This window comes from Pholcus phalangioides, unplaced genomic scaffold (genome assembly GCF_987345545.1).
Source record: "Pholcus phalangioides strain wild (caught in Gottingen) unplaced genomic scaffold, Ppha-v1.0 ptg000022l_1, whole genome shotgun sequence".
NCBI lineage: Eukaryota > Metazoa > Arthropoda > Arachnida > Araneae > Pholcidae > Pholcus > Pholcus phalangioides.
In genome coordinates, this window is record NW_028301615.1 from 38,689,024 (window position 1) to 38,705,090 (window position 16,067).

Genomic DNA, 16,067 nt, shown 5'->3' on the forward strand with positions numbered 1-16,067 from the left:
TGATCTGAGAAATAGGGAACTTGGTGTTGCCATGCATTAACTTTGCTTTGACTGGATGATGTTAGACATGAATAATTTTGTTTTAGATGAACAAAGGCCACTTTTAGAAAAGCAGAGGAAAATTAGAAATTTGTTGCTCCACATCACGCTTCATGTTACATGTCTCGCCCACGCATTATATGTGTATAGTTGACCGATTATTGTCCCAAGAGATCATGACTCACACAAGGTGAGGTAAGACAGGATAGGGCTCTGGGCCCCCCCCCCCCGTTGTTTTGATTTTTTTACACCATAAATGCACTGCAAATAACCATATCTATTTGTTTTAGCATTTGATTAAATTGACCAGAGTCGCCTTCAGGGGCATGAGACAAATGTGGTCACACAGGGCCCCGCTCTTGGAGGAGTCTCGCGTACGTATGAGAGAATATAAAAAAAGTAAATTTTTCTTCACAACAATAGAACAAGGTAGCTATGTATCAATATAAAAATGATAGTTTTTGCTCCAATTAATACATCAAATAAACGAGAATTATTCACAACTCAAAGGCACTCAACTGATCATTTTCTCTTCTGGCCCCGCATCTGGTAATGGTGGCCCTGAAATTGACCTGAGGGACCTCAATTCAACTTGGATAATAATGCAGTTACTATAAACCATAATTAAAATGGTAGACAGATTAAGTGCAACTAATTTTTCAGCTAGTTTTTGGACTCCCTTAATATCTTAATTTTTGGAAGGAAGGAAATATGACTAAAAACTATGTCTTTTTAGTGCCTTTTTTTAGGTATTTTAAGTGTGTTTTTTGCCTGCCTATTTCGACCATGCTTAGTGCATAAACTTCCAGGATCTAATTATTTATATACCCATTCATGTTCATAGAATATAGAGTAATAAATTTTATTGAAAACTTACTTTTTCCTGAGAAGCTTTCATTTTTTCAAGTAGATGATTTTGTATATTTGCTTTGTCTTCATCTGTATAATGAACCAGTTGCTAGAAACATTAAAAGCAATAGTTTTATACACAGACATTAATTTTTCATTTATTAAAGTCATGCGATTGAAAAAATAAATGTATACAGTAGCGCTACTACTAAACCACGCATGTACCTCATCCATATTCCTCTGCGGAACCACTAACGAATTGGTACACGCGGGAATGTGCGTGTAGGTGTAGTGAAACCTGACGTGAAGTTTGTTTTTGTGTAATGCTTGTTATGTGTAGTGCTGCCATCTGCCACCAGTTTTTCTAACCATGAGTGAAGTGTAATGATTGAATGATTTATCGTTGTAGGCCTGTTGCTCTCTGTGGCAAGACTTTTTAATGGGGAGATAGGCTCACATTTGCGCCTCGAAATTGGGAACCATATACAGTAGGGCTGCTGTATCTGCAATGGGGGAAAAAAAAGTTGGCTGGATTTTCTAGGCATGTCCGACCTTCGGGAATGCTCGGATGGGGAATGGGACGAGTCTGGTAATAAAAGTAAAAAAATTATCTGCAGTGGAATGGTTATAGAATGTTCTACATTTACCCAAAACGGATTTATAAAAAACAGCCATCATGTGTGTGAGATCTAATTCTAAAGTAAAGTTGCACAAAAGCATGGGTGCACAAAGTTCAATCTGACCCATTTCAGAGTTTTATCTGGCCAACAAACAAATTTATAAACTAAAGCTGACTCTCACCAATCTAGCACATATCGGGTCAGAGTGTGCCGAATTATCAAAATCGCCAGACTACTGGAGGCCAATTAAAAAAAGCCATTTAAATGATATAAACTTCTGTGCACAGACATAGTGATATATTTTCCTTTTCTATGCTAAAAAAACCTGCCTAAAAAAATGCTCGAGTACTGGATGGGCCAGATTATTGAGAAGCTACTGTATTTCATAATTTTAAAATACAGAATAGTATACTATTATAACTCACACAACTTAAATTATACGATACGTATACAAAATAAGATTAAGCAAACTATGAACTTGTTTTTTATGGAAAACTTTTCCTGTCTCGCAAGTGTATGCAAAGGAAAGGCTTTGCTGTACATATATTTGGTATAATTGTACGATTTCAACAGCAATCATTCAATAAATGATTAAGAATTTCACATGAACACCTTACACTGGTTGGTATGATTTGATCTGTTTTCAGGCGGGCCATGGTAGAAATATTAACAAGACAATGGCTCTTGCAGTGTCTTAAATATTTTCTAAAAATCATCTTGTTGAGCAAGAGAAAATCAACATTATAGATCAGGGAGAGACTAAGTCTCAATCAAGAACCTACTGAAAATTTGTAGGTAGTTTTTACATAAGTTTATGTCAACAGCTAGCAGTCCTGTCCGCATTGATTGCCATGGAAGAGGCAACCATGAATGAGTGTATAATCTACCAGCAAGTACACTTGAGAATTTAGTTTCTTCAATGAAAGATAAAGTATTTGATACAAGATACCATGCAAAATGACAGCACAAGTTGTTTCTTAGGTAAGTAGTCTTATAATAATTTATAAAAAAATTATTTTCAGTTTCTTGTATCATATTTTGTGTTCAGTGGATACGCCTATGTTTTTTTTTCCCTTTAAACTACCATGGAAAACACTTTAAACAGGAGCTTACCTAACCCTCACTACAACTTTAGTGAGGGTTAGGGCCATGAAAATCAGTCACGTCAAGCGGGAAACCTTCTAAATACGAACGTTATATGCAGGATCTACTGTAGATGTGATACATATTACAATATTGCAAATAAGAATGTTTGTTCAATTTTGAAATTTACAACTAGAAAAAGTTGAGTGGTCCCACATTTTCTTAATACACTGTAGTAAAAGTATCTTGCCATAAAACATGTAAACTGTAACTTGTTACATCTCTGTAAATGCTATTTGTGTGAATGAATAAATTTATAAACTTACGCCATTGACTTCTCGTGGTTTGGTCCCATCTGATAACTTAGAAGAGAAACTTGATCTGGCACTATCTCCACGTTCTTCATCATAACCAGATGCTGTATCATTCTATACTCATGAAAAAGAAAAGAGCATATGATAAATAAATAAATAAAATAACCTTACAAAAACTTGGCAATGACTTGCAGAAAAGAAGGAAAATACATCAACTGACTAAAATGAAAATTTACTTGTGAACAAGGAAATATGTAAACCTTACATGCATCCACAAAAAGTTATTAAACAGGGAACTTGTAAAATACTTATTTATGTACCAAAATTTGCTGTAGAAGAGCTTTATTGACACGTTCATCTTGTGAAAGTTTATTTCGCATATCTTCTAATCTGCTCCTTTCTTCTTTAGATTCCTGTTTGAATAAGTAAGACTCAAGTGGCAATGATGAAGTGAAAGCCAGTTTAAAATCAAAGGTCAAAATTAATGAAAGATAAGAATCTAAAATCCCTATTCTCATGCGGATCAAAAATGTTCATTTTAATTAGTCACACCATGCAATATTTCAATAACAAATAACTTTTATTTCATGAGGGGAATACCAAGACAATATTCCGCTCAAGAAAAAATAAAATAAGGGAAAAATATTGATAACGAAAACTAGAAAAGTGAATGACCGTTCTTGTTTTTTGCCCTAATTCCTGCACATTTTTGCAACCAAATACATTCAAAAATTGGAGATATATGTGGTGAATATATAAATTATTATTAACTTCCAGCAAAACCATGCAAGACACTGACACTTCAACAAGCAAATGAATTAGTTTGAGGGCAAGTTCAAGATTTCAAGGATTAACTCTGCTTTGGCATGGGATATCAGGCAGGGCAAAATTTGGACTCATACCTTAACACTAATACTTTGCATCAAGGCCTGCTTTTCCAGTAGGTCTTCACGAATACTTCTCATAGTCTCAACCTGTTCCAAAAGCCTCTATGTGCGAGAAAATACACACACATACAGTGCCTCATGTACTATAATTATAATTTACAACAAACCGATTGAGAATTTTGAATAGGTTGCCTGTCTCGATCATAACCAAATTGCATGTAATCATGAAATATTTACAAACAATTAATACAATTATTTAGTTTTGTAAGCCAGCATTGAAAATATTTCTTATCGGTAAACTGAAGAAATTTTTGTGATGGAAGCTGATCATTCCTCCAGTAGTTGAGTTTCTCTCTTTTCTTTAAAAAGAAAAAACTTAATCCAATAGCCTAATGTTCCATAAATAATAATAATTAATACAGCTAAAAGATTACTCAAATCTTTATAAGAAATCATAAACTTATGAGAAAAAATATTTCATTTGACTAAGAAAGCTCTCTCTAGATGGAAACCTCATATTTTTCAAATCTTCCAATTTAAGGAGACAAGAACACAGATTCACCATTAAGCAATCCAAACTTGTTCTTTAAAGCAACCAGTATTAAAAATATATTGAGAACGGCTGCTACTACACAACTGTACATGAACTTTTTAAACATTCCTCAGGGGAATTTTTTAACAAATTGATACATTTTGTTACTTGTCTTGTTATTGTCTCTTATTTACTTGTATAAGACTTTGATTTATTAGGATAACCTCAAACACGTTATTTTGAAGTTTGAACATAAAAGACAAAACATACAGTAAATGAAAAACATCTATGCCTATTCTTTTTTTGTTGGATTACCATTGGTTGAAAGCAGTTTGCTCCTACCACTTTAAACATGGTGTGTGTGAGCTACAAGGAAGAGACAAAATCAGGATATATGCTAAATATGCTTAATTAGCACCTAGCTCGTCTTGAATAAATACGAAAAAAAGATGTCTAAAGTGTTGAAAATTAATAAATTTTAAGGAAAAGGGGATACAAAGAAATTTTACTGAAATTGAATCCAAAAAAATTCTTTCTCTAAGCCCTTGTAAGAAAAAAGACAAGCAGTTATACATGCACATTTTGCCTCTGGCTGGTTTTCCAGCATTTTGTAACCTATTTGACAGAATGCAGAGAACTGATTATTATTAATAATTATTATTTTAAGTATATGAGCTACACATATATTACATTTGCTGTATGTAACTTGTGATGGTGCTTGTAGAAAAAAGATGTTTTGTATCACTCAATAACCTACTTCACAATCAAGCAAAAATGATTTTGATGTGTTTGTACAACAATCTTATTTGTTTTCAATCTTATATTAACCTTTCACACTTAATACACAAATTCTGGGGGAATCACTGAATCAAATTCTATAAAATCAATATTTTTAAGAATACGGACTGAAGATATAAACAAAAGGTTGAACAGTTCATATCAGTAATCCTCACATTTCCCGCACAAGCCTGATACAGAAGTGAAGATGTTTTGTCCATCAGTCCACTTCTGCAATGGTTCCTGATGAATTTCGTGTAAGGAAAAATGTTGATTTACATTGATAAATAATTGTTTTTATCTTAATACAGATTATAACACATATTTATTGAATCCTATAGTAGTAAACTTCTTCAGCATTACAGTAGATTGGAATATTTAAAAAAAGAGAATATTTAACTTCCTGCAACAAAAATTGTGCTCTACAATCTATGCATTTCCTATCATCCAATTATCTGAATAAACAAATGTTCTGCATTAAAACATAGCCATATGAAAAATAAAAAAATATATTAAAAATCTGAATGGAAATAGGTATTTACAAATTATACCATGAACCATAGTCAATGTCGCCAAATGGTGTGATTTAGTTCCAAAATAATGGATTCTGGATGTAATTTTACTTTTCTTTTGTCATGGCAGCTCCCTGCTTGCACACTGATCTATCAGCTCATGCAGAAGGTGTATCATGAGCTAGCATTCCTCTGGGAATGTCAAGACGCTAACTATTGGCTTACAAGTAAACCTAAACTTGGCTGAATGAATGAATGCCAGGGTCTCTGCCATCGGACTTATCCCGTTGCCGAGATCTCTTCCAGCTCAGCTTTGTGGCAGAGTCTGGAACAAAGTGAGTCCACCTAACAGTCTGAGTGTGTAGCTAGTGTTGTGTCTGATATTTCAGTGCTGCCATCTATACTTCAAATTGTGAGTGAAGTGACCTAAATTCGGCTGTGACAGCATTAAAAAACTGTATTACATATACTTTAAACTGTCTTTTCCGTAAGTTTTGATACTAGCTGTACTAGCAATGAACTTGAAAACGTATTCTTGGATCATTCTAAGACCATATGCTTCTATGTGCAGTAATTTTTTTTGCGTGAATTTGAAGAAAATCTTAGTACAGTCCAACCCATATTTAACAAAAATCAGAAGAAATTGACAACTTTATTAGTAAAATCGAGGTCAAATTGATCAGGAGCATAAACACACACAAAACAGCGAATTTTAAAGGCTACTTACTTTAAAGTCAAAAACAAAAATTGCTTGATAGAAGTTTGTTTGATATGTTCAATACTTTTATCAAATTCTGTTGAAAATGTTATTTCCTGCTAATCAAAAAATACGTTCTCTTCAGATGGCCTTTCATTCTTTACTTGTCAAGACAGAGCACCAACTTGAAGTTTTATTTTTTACTGAAATCTAAACATGCACACAGCAAAATGTTTTCTGGTATTGGTGTACACCGATTGGCCACTGAAACCTTCCTACACACATTCTGAATGGCTTTATTGTCTCCTTTACTCAAAAAGAAAGATTCCTACTTTCTCTTTTTTTGTTTATCTCTAAAGAAGGGCTGACGCTCAATTCCTGGGAAGTCAAATCTCCCGATTGTGGTTTTGGGTGATAAGAAAAAAAATTTTGGATAGTTCAAAAAATATTTGTTATATCGAGGTTTTTTGTTCATTAAATGGGGGTCTTGACCACTATTTTTACCAGGATTTCAGAAAAAAAAAAAAGAATTAAATACAGGAATTCGTTCAATCGGTTTTCATTAAATCGGGCTCTGACTGTAATTCAATTTGACCTCTTTTGTAAACTCTATAAGATATCACTTCAACTCATAATAATAATAATAAAATAAACATTCCAGGTCCATAAAGATATCCTAAATATGGAGAAATGGAACATTCTCAAGTTGATATGGATGTCTGTGGAGTATACCTCCAAGAACTGTTGTGGACCATACTACACATGGAATAACTGTTCTATTATCTACAAATAAAAAGAAAATCACAGCCACATTCCTGTTTCTGCCTATGTTGGTAAGTCACAGAGAAGATAAAGAATGTCGATACCACTTTGTGTTAGATAACCCTGAACACATACCTTCTCGACTCAAATCTGCACTATATAAAAACGTAACTTTTCCTATTTGCATCAAAACGACATTTATAAATCTTCAAACAACTATTTTTCACGAATTAATTAAAAGAATATTCATTTCTATTTCGACATCCCGGAAAAAATTGGGAAATAAAACACAGTGGTACATAATCTGCACAAAGAAATTCTGATATTTTTTTAATAATCAGACTAATTATACCAAGGGAAAATAGTTTCAAGATGAATTTAAGATTCTTTTAAATCTTTGGCGGCGATGTTTTGATGCAGTACCAAAACACAGTAACGTAAAGACTCTAAATATGTACCATAAGATGTAAGCAGTTGTTTGAAGATAAGCAAACCATAGTTTTATTTATGTAACGAAAACTATTTAAAAAAAAAAATTTGAACTTCTACTTACTGGTTCATCCGATTGCTCTAAGTGTGAAAGAACTGAGTTTAGCTGTGAGATACAATCTTTCAAATGGGATAGTCTTTCAGTAATAATTGCAGTGTCAGGCTGTATACATAAAATGCAGAAATAACTGATATTGATTACAATATATATATATGTCTGCATTCACATGCTGATGTCTACAAAAACATTAAAAAAAACTAAGTTCAAATATCTTTCAACATTGGGGGAAGAAGGCGCATGTATGTTAGACTAGAATTTATAATGTGGCCCCACACACCTGAAGGTCAGAGTTACTCATTTATAGTCACTATTTTTTGAGAAAAAAATACCCTTTAGTTTAGTCCTATATTTAAATGTCAACGAATGCTGACAATCAGTTGATTTTGTTGGAATGTTACAACCTTGAGATATTGATTTTAATTTGAACCACTGTGACTGTATGCTAATTTACAAGTTTCTGTCACGACATATATACATCCCATTCAAAGATCTTGAACAGTCTGTTGGCCGGAAACAAAACCAGTTCACTCTTGCATAAATAGTATGTTTAGTCAATGTTTTTTTCACTTGAAATCCAGTTCTTTATCTAAAATGAAGTAGTTCTTTGAATAATAGTGTTTTGACATGTTAACCGTTGCTGGCTGGTTCATGTTGTTTTTAAATTGTAATCATTAATATTAGTTTCAAAGCTTATTGCAGGGACATGACTTGGATATACCAAGATCTGTGACTTGTCTAAGATGTGATAATTATTGCGATGTCATGATGCACGATAAGACAACTTCAATCGGGGGAAATATTTATGTTGTGTAACTTCATGTTTGCTGCTGCATGTTACTATAACAATGATTTCTTACCAGAAGATTTCAGTAAATTGCATCATGCACTTAAATGTTGGGACAACTCAAGTAAAAAATTGCTTCTTTGTCGAGTGACAAGCATTGTCAACAATTCCAGTAGGGAACTATCGAAGCGTATCATAGTGACTATCTAGAACTATACACCGCTATGGAAAGTTTTCTTGTTCAGAAAATATTTCAAGGAATTTTTCTAAAGAATATGTAAGTCAATGTGCAAATGAGCTTAAAGATAACAAAGTGTAAAAAATAACCTGTTAAAGATAAATTAACTGCTTGTGAAGAAATTGTTTCATTTCAGCTGTCATTGTTGCTATCTGAAGATATGGGATGCATAAAAAAATAAACTGGGAATGTGCAAATAACACTACAGATTCCAGCAAAAAAGTGATGTTGATTACATACCAATAAATTATAAATCCTTACCACTTGCTTTTTGCAGTATGCATCTTTAGAAGTTGGCATGTTTTCGTTATCCATGGGTCCCCTGGATCCAGAAGCGTCTTGGAATGAGAAAACAGGACACTGTTGATTCACTGGAGTCTTGATATTCTGCTTAGGTGGCTTAGCGGGTCGATTCATGAGCGATTTAAAAAATCCATCAAGGGTATTATCCCTAGGACTACCATGAGCCTGATTGCTTGAGATATTTTCGGCAGATGATAAACTTCTTGACTTTTCTTTATTCCTCTGTTTCTTAGCAGGTTTGGACCGACTGTTTAACTCCTAGAAAGTGTAATAAGAAAAAACAAACATGAAAACATATATTTTTGAATAAAATTTATAAAAATGATCTAGAAAACTAACAGATCTGTATACGTCATAAATAATACTGTGAAAAACTGGTAATTTAGTAATTAAACTTTGATCCTGGACTTTGTATTCTTCCATTTCTTCATATAAACTGACACATATTTATTGTTTATCTAGTTGCACTCCCAGCTAGATGCAATGCATCAAAAATTACTTTCAGTTTCTTATGGAAATTATTCTGTCCAATACATTCACAGCGAGCACAATAATTTTTTCCCCCACCCCTGATTTGGCACCCCTACTACAGCATGGTCAAGGAATTGATTCAAGCACTGGTTGACTTTGACAGGAGATGAAAGAGAGATTAGGAAATTAATGCGATGAAAAGCGCACATAAAAAAGCCAGTCATGAAGGGCCTATTGATCATCCTCTTCGAGAGTGTCTGGAATAAATAAACACATGATGGTACCAAGGTAAGATAGAAAACCTTCGCAAGAACAAATCACGATTTTAATCACTTGATTTAAAAAAAAAAAAAAAAAATTAAAAAAAAAGGATTTAAATCACAAAATTTAAATTTTGTTTTTCTTCACATAACTTCAATGATATTGAAGTAAAAGTAACCTGGTATGGTGTGCATGTTACTGATATGTGGTAAAGTTTGTGCTTAACAGACGTATAGAAAATCTTTGGGGGTAAATACTGAATTGAACTTAATCCCTAAATAGAGTGAAGAAAAGAAAACTGCTCCATTTCTAAATTTTGTGCATGGAAAAAATTACGGAAAAATATAGGTTGTTGAACTTAGCCTAACCAAACTAAGTATTTTCAATGCATTAAAATGTGGCACTAAGGTCCCCACTGATTAAAAAACAAAGGAATTATTTTTGTATAAAGCCTTGAATTTCATGCTCTAATAGCTGATTCAAAATAATAATAGATGTTGCACCAACATAAAGATCGTGGGATTGACATTTTTTTTTTTTAATTTTGAGTTTTCTAGCTTTTTTTTTTTTTTAAACTCATTAAATCTGTGTAAACTATCAAGCAAAATCATGCAAGTCGAAAACACATCCATTAATTGCGCAAGAAACAATCTTGTCAATATATATAGAATTTGCTTTATTTAGTTGATGCTGAATGGCCCTTTGATTGTACATCGAGTGCATTGAGATATGTGTGATACTGAGTAGCCACCATTCATTCACTTCAATGGGAGGGGAGGCTCATGAATAAAAGCAATTTTTTCTAAGAAAAAAATGTTAATCCATGAAGTTAATTTGGGCTCAATGACCTTTCACGTTACATAAACACAGATTTTTGGTGTTTGTATTTTTTGCTTGTAATTCGTTTGCAGTTCAATCATTAATTCTTAATTAAATTTGAGCAATTAGGAGAAAGCAGTTAGATGCTGTACAGATAAAAATATCCATGTTTAATGATTAACAAGATTTGTTTTAATAAATAAGCAGTTAGTTAATTTCAATAAAAAAAATCTGATTTTTTCAATTGAAAAAAAAAAAAAATCATGGTTTAATGGTTTTACTCTGATTCATATGATCTAAACACTGGAAATAACGAAAAAGAAAATTAAAAAACATTGAAATATAAACGAGATTCATAAATTAATTACAAGTCATCTAATTAACATGCAAAAAATATACCTATTAATGACACAAATTAAACATTTTTGCTAACAGATCCATGAAGATGGCTGAACTTCTTGACAACTCAATGTGGTGATGCATCCACAAGGTATGAAAGCCGTTATTGGCACTGGTCCAACGCTATTTTTATTTCAGACCCACTTTTCCCTCCAGACACCCAAAAGTGCAGAAACAAACAAATTCTGCTCAGAGCAATTGAGAATGAATGAACTTGAGCTACTTTCACAGCTCCTCCTCCTCCTAATGCTTTCTGTACCAATTAAGAGCAGGATAGCAAAATTCTACTGAAATCGATACCCAATTAGTAAAATTTAGAGAACTCGTGGTTTCTCAATTTTGATAAAATGAAAAACATCAATTTCATTTTTATCAGGAAAGAAAGGAAAAAGAAAAAAAACTAACATTTCCCACACAATATGAAATTGATAACAGTGATTTGTTTTTTGTTAATGGATTAATTGATGTACAGGGTGGACAAAAAAGTTGATGACATTTTAAAAATTAACAAACAAAATTTTCCAATGCACTTCACACTTTTGTAAAAAAAAGTGTGGTTTGCAAATGTTTATCACAGCATAGAGTTTGACAAACCTCAGCCGCCAAGCATTTATGGCAACTAAAAAATTGGTGCTGGCTCCTAATATTTTATATGTGTGATGACTAAATTTGAGTCTGAAGAAAATGTGAAAATTTCAGAATTTATGTATTTCTACCTAATGAAAAAGTCAACAGCATACAAAAAAAAGGCTAAAAAAATTATTTTTGCCATTTTTCTTCGGGGAAAAATATGCTTGGCTCCTAGGAAATTTGACTGGTACCTATATTATTTTTTTTTTCAATTTGCCAAACCCCCTGGTGCAGATTTTTTTTCCATTAATTTAAAAAGTTCAAAATTGCTGCCAACTTTAGAGAATGAGAATTCGAGAGGTTTTCGTGCACATCAAAATTCCACACAAAAGTAATTATAAAAGTGATTTTCAACAAAGAGTAAAGGGAATTTTCATTAATAAAAGTAAAATTGGAGGGATTTTTCCCTCTTTGCAGACATGACATAGTCAGGGCTCCAATTCAAAAAATGAGAAAAAGTAGGAAAACGCAGGACTAAAAAGTAGGATGGGGGAGGGTAACCCCCTTAGACAACATAATCATAGCATAATGGGAAAAGATCCCTGAAAAAAAAAAAAATTGCAAAAAAAAAAAATTTTAATTTACAAAAAAAAAAAAAGTAATTTTGAATTAACTTTTTTTTTCATAGCACTGTTTCAGTTTCCTATAAGACTGACTCAAGCCAAAGCAAAATGATAAATGACTTGGTTACAAAACAAATTTTTGGCCAAAACAGCGTATTAGCAACCACAGATAATTCTTTGCTGTCTCTCCTAATATATATTTTATTCTTTTTTTTTGGAGTCTTCCAAAGTGCAGAGCTTGTCAACTCTCTTCGACAAGGCACATCATATTTTGAAGACGTACGTTTTTTAAGAATGACGCTCCTGCGAGACCACTTTCAAAAGCACAGTGCAAAATGTGTAGATTACAAGATCCGATGTAAATAAGGCAAGGTGAACCTGTTTTACTGCATTGTCCATCATTTTTTAAAGGGATTTGTTCACATTTTACTGTTCAATGCCAGTGTAATCATTTTTGACAAATGCAAATTGCACTTCCATTTCAAGCTCTTTGTTGAGCATTGTAAATATTGTTTATGCCTCTTCATGCCTTAAAAATACAGAAAACAACTGAATGCTATTGGGTAGCATCAGAATCACCAAACCTAGAATAGGCCTATGCATCCAACTACTTTGAAATGCAAACTGTTGTTTCACCTATTTGCACCGTAATTTTGAATGATGAATGTTAGTTACTGTCCAAGACCATGAAGTAATAAATACAAAATTATTTTTTCCATCCAGACAGAAGTTTTTAATGACTACTATACGTGTTGAACCCTCAAACTAAGAACTAAGCAAATGAAAAATTAATCAACCAAATGGTCAACATACACCCCCCCCCCGCCCCAAATAACCATAAAAATGATAAAATTTCTGCTTTGGCAGAATCATTAATTGCATTCTTCAACATTTGTAATATTTAGCAATATATGATATATGAATGATTTCCTGCTCAATTAAAATTGATTACACAAATTTTGTCAATAGCATGTTGGAAAAGTACGACAAAAATTAGAAAGTAGGACAAAACCGAGAAAGTAGAACATTTCACCAAAAAGTAGGAAAAGTAGGATGAGTGGGAGCCCTGCATAATGCAAACCATTGCTGATTAGTGCCAATTCGTCAATCATGGCCAACCAGTAGGTAAAATTACCTGTCATTACAACTCTCAAATCAAATCTTGCGAAACCCCCCCCCCCCCACTCCATCCACCCGGAAACGGGACATATCCAGATTCATCTGGAAATATAGTCAAAGCAGATACAAATCATCTTGCTAATTTCAGAAGTGGAAAGACAGCATTGACGCTGGCTGTTTGGTGAATTTTATCCATCCCCCTTGAAAATGGGAGATGGATTCCCCTGAAGTTGAAAATCACTTTTTTATTACAAGTCCACTGGTTGATTTTTTTTATTAATTTCCAAAATGCGTTCATGAATTTTTTGTCCACCCTGTATTCTACTGAATTCATTCCCAAAAAATTTCTTCCAAAACTTAGATGATCAATCACATCCAATTGAGACCAAAATGTGCTGGAAGAGACTAAAAATATTTTTTTCCCATATTTTATTACTTTTTAAACCTGATTTAGAAAGAAATCAATCCCAAAAAATCTGGAAGTGTAAAAAATTATGGCAATGGCATGTGTGTTGGGCTTAGCCAGGGCCGCAACTAAGGGGGAGCAGGCGGGTCTGGTGTCCTAGGCGATGGACTGAAGGGGGGAAGCAAAGTTTATTCTCAAACCTCTCCTTCAACATTACTAGGGGGAGCCAAAATGCGCACTTGCTCCGGGTGACCAAGCATCTAGCTGCGCCCCTGGGCTTAGCCATCAGAATTTTCGAGACGAGCCAGACAAATCGATTTGGTGAATACACAATAAAACTACAGGATGTGTGCTCATGAAAATCAATAAAAAAAAACATTGTATAGCCTATAACTATAAAAACCAAAGGTGAATTTTACAACAGTGAGAAAGGAAGAAGTGCCAGGGTTTACAGGTACAATGCTAGAAAATTGAAGAAAAAAAATAGTCTCAAAAATTATAATTACTGTGAAACCTCTCACAATGGTCACCTCAGAACAATATTGACCTCTAAACAACCAGGAGTGGCTCTTGAAGAAGGCATGCGCCTCCCTAGAAAATTTTGTCATTTATTTTATTCATCAAACAGATTTCATAGCAACTCAATGCCATTGAATTACATCAAGTGAAATGGATAAAATTAAAAGAAATATTTCTAGAGAGTGCTAATTTAAGCACTCAAGGAAGGCCTTCTTCACTTCTGTATTTGGCCCAGATAGTGATGGGACGAATATTTGGCTGCTATTTGGTTCTTTGGCCAAATATTAGGTTCAGTTGAATAATGCTTAGATATTCGGCCGAATATCTGCATACATCCAAGTACATCAAACTAATTTTAAATTATATTAATTGGAATTTTTTTCATAAATTAAAAATTTACTGATTATATATTATTGTGTGGCGTGTATATCCCTTTCTCTGAAAAAGGTTATGTCAGGGTAAATTACTAGGATAAAATAAACATGAACCTGCAAACAGAATCCCACTATTACAACCACTTAACCGTACATGCACCTCATATGCATTCCTCTATGGAATTTCTAATGAACTGGTACATGCTGGAATGCACATGCACTTGTTGTGAACCTAATGTGAAGATTGTTTCTGTGTAATGTCGCCATCAATTTTTCTAACTATAAGTTCACTTATAGTTAGAAAAATTGATGGCGACATTACACAGAAACAATCTTCACATTAGGTTCACAACAAGTGCACGTGCATTCCAGCATGTACCGGGGAGATCGGCTTTCATTTGCATCTCAAAGTTAGGAACCACAGAAAACCAACTTCAGCTGACTACCACTCCTACTGCAATAAGGTGGAAGTGAGTATGAATATGCAGGGTGCTGGAAGAGATCTCGGCAAAGGGATAAGTCCAGTGGCAAAGTTCTGGCATTCATTCATTCAGGGTGAATAGATAACGGGGATATGGCATTTTACTGGCAAACCCTTGATCTTAGAGGCACACTTCCAATTAGGAAAAGTGTCCAAATAATGTGCAGCACTATGATGTCACTCATGTTACAAGGGGATGTATAGTTACTAAAATAAAAATGCTACCTTTTTACAGACACGCCACTGTGCTCAAGAACCCAAATAGAAAATTGCTGCTCTGTCTCTCCTAATGCCAACTAAAAAATTCCATGTTTTCTAAGCACAATATTAACTGAGATATTCAAATTTTTAAAAAAAGGAAAATTAAGGGGAAAAAAGCATTAAAAATGGGTAAAACGATTTACCCACATTCAATGTTGTTTTTCCGAATTCATATTTCAGTAAATACAGTGAAATCCTGTTTTAACGAATACCGTTATAGCGAAAATCTTGTTTCAATGAACACTTTTCTAATGCCCCAGAAAAGTTTACATAGGAACAATGCAAAGACCCGGAATTCCTTTATAACGAAATTTCATTTTAACGAAGGGATTTCTCCGGTGTCTTGGAGTTCGTTATAACGGAATTCGACTGCAATGCACGAAGAAAGGGATTTTTTTTGTTGGCAACAGAACAGTCAGGGCAAAAACATTTTAACTGGGTTTTTTGGGGACTATATAAAAAGTTAATTTTCTTATTTCAATAACTATACAACCCCTTGCAACACGAATGACATATCTGAGTGCTACACATTATTTGGATACTTTTTCTAATTGGAAGTATGCCTTTAGGAGGATCAATGGTTTGCCAATAAAATGTCATACGCCCTGTTACCTATGCAGCCTGCATATATTACACAAGCTCACTAACTGAAGGGGAGCAGGGGAGATAAATAGACAAGAAACATATTAAGCCACTGAAAGGGCCAAACATAGAAATAGAAAAAAATAAGTAAGTCAAATTTTATGATGCATTACTAGCTGAGAGTACATAATAGTTGACATTTTCTTAATTAGATATAAAATTGGTAACAGGTGTT

The 16,067-nt window shown here is 33.6% G+C and overlaps 1 protein-coding gene across 5 annotated transcripts in view; it reads right to left on the reverse strand.

Annotated features, from left to right (window-relative positions):
• Positions 1–16,067, reverse strand: part of LOC149070417 (uncharacterized) — a 117,672-nt gene that overhangs the window by 89,297 nt on the left and 12,308 nt on the right. For 2 of the 5 annotated variants that reach the window (XM_089250146.1, XM_089250145.1), the window contains exons 3-8: positions 8,906–9,205; positions 7,626–7,724; positions 3,808–3,894; positions 3,226–3,318; positions 2,918–3,019; positions 917–997 (exon numbers count right to left, since the gene is read on the reverse strand). In XM_089250146.1, the coding sequence (XP_089106272.1) occupies positions 917–997; positions 2,918–3,019; positions 3,226–3,318; positions 3,808–3,894; positions 7,626–7,724; positions 8,906–9,205 (762 nt within the window). Of the gene's footprint in view, positions 1–916; positions 998–2,917; positions 3,020–3,225; positions 3,319–3,807; positions 3,895–7,625; positions 7,725–8,905; positions 9,206–10,897; positions 11,011–16,067 lie in introns of those variants that run through there. The other 3 variants (XM_089250147.1, XM_089250149.1, XM_089250148.1) reach the window with 2 other exon arrangements.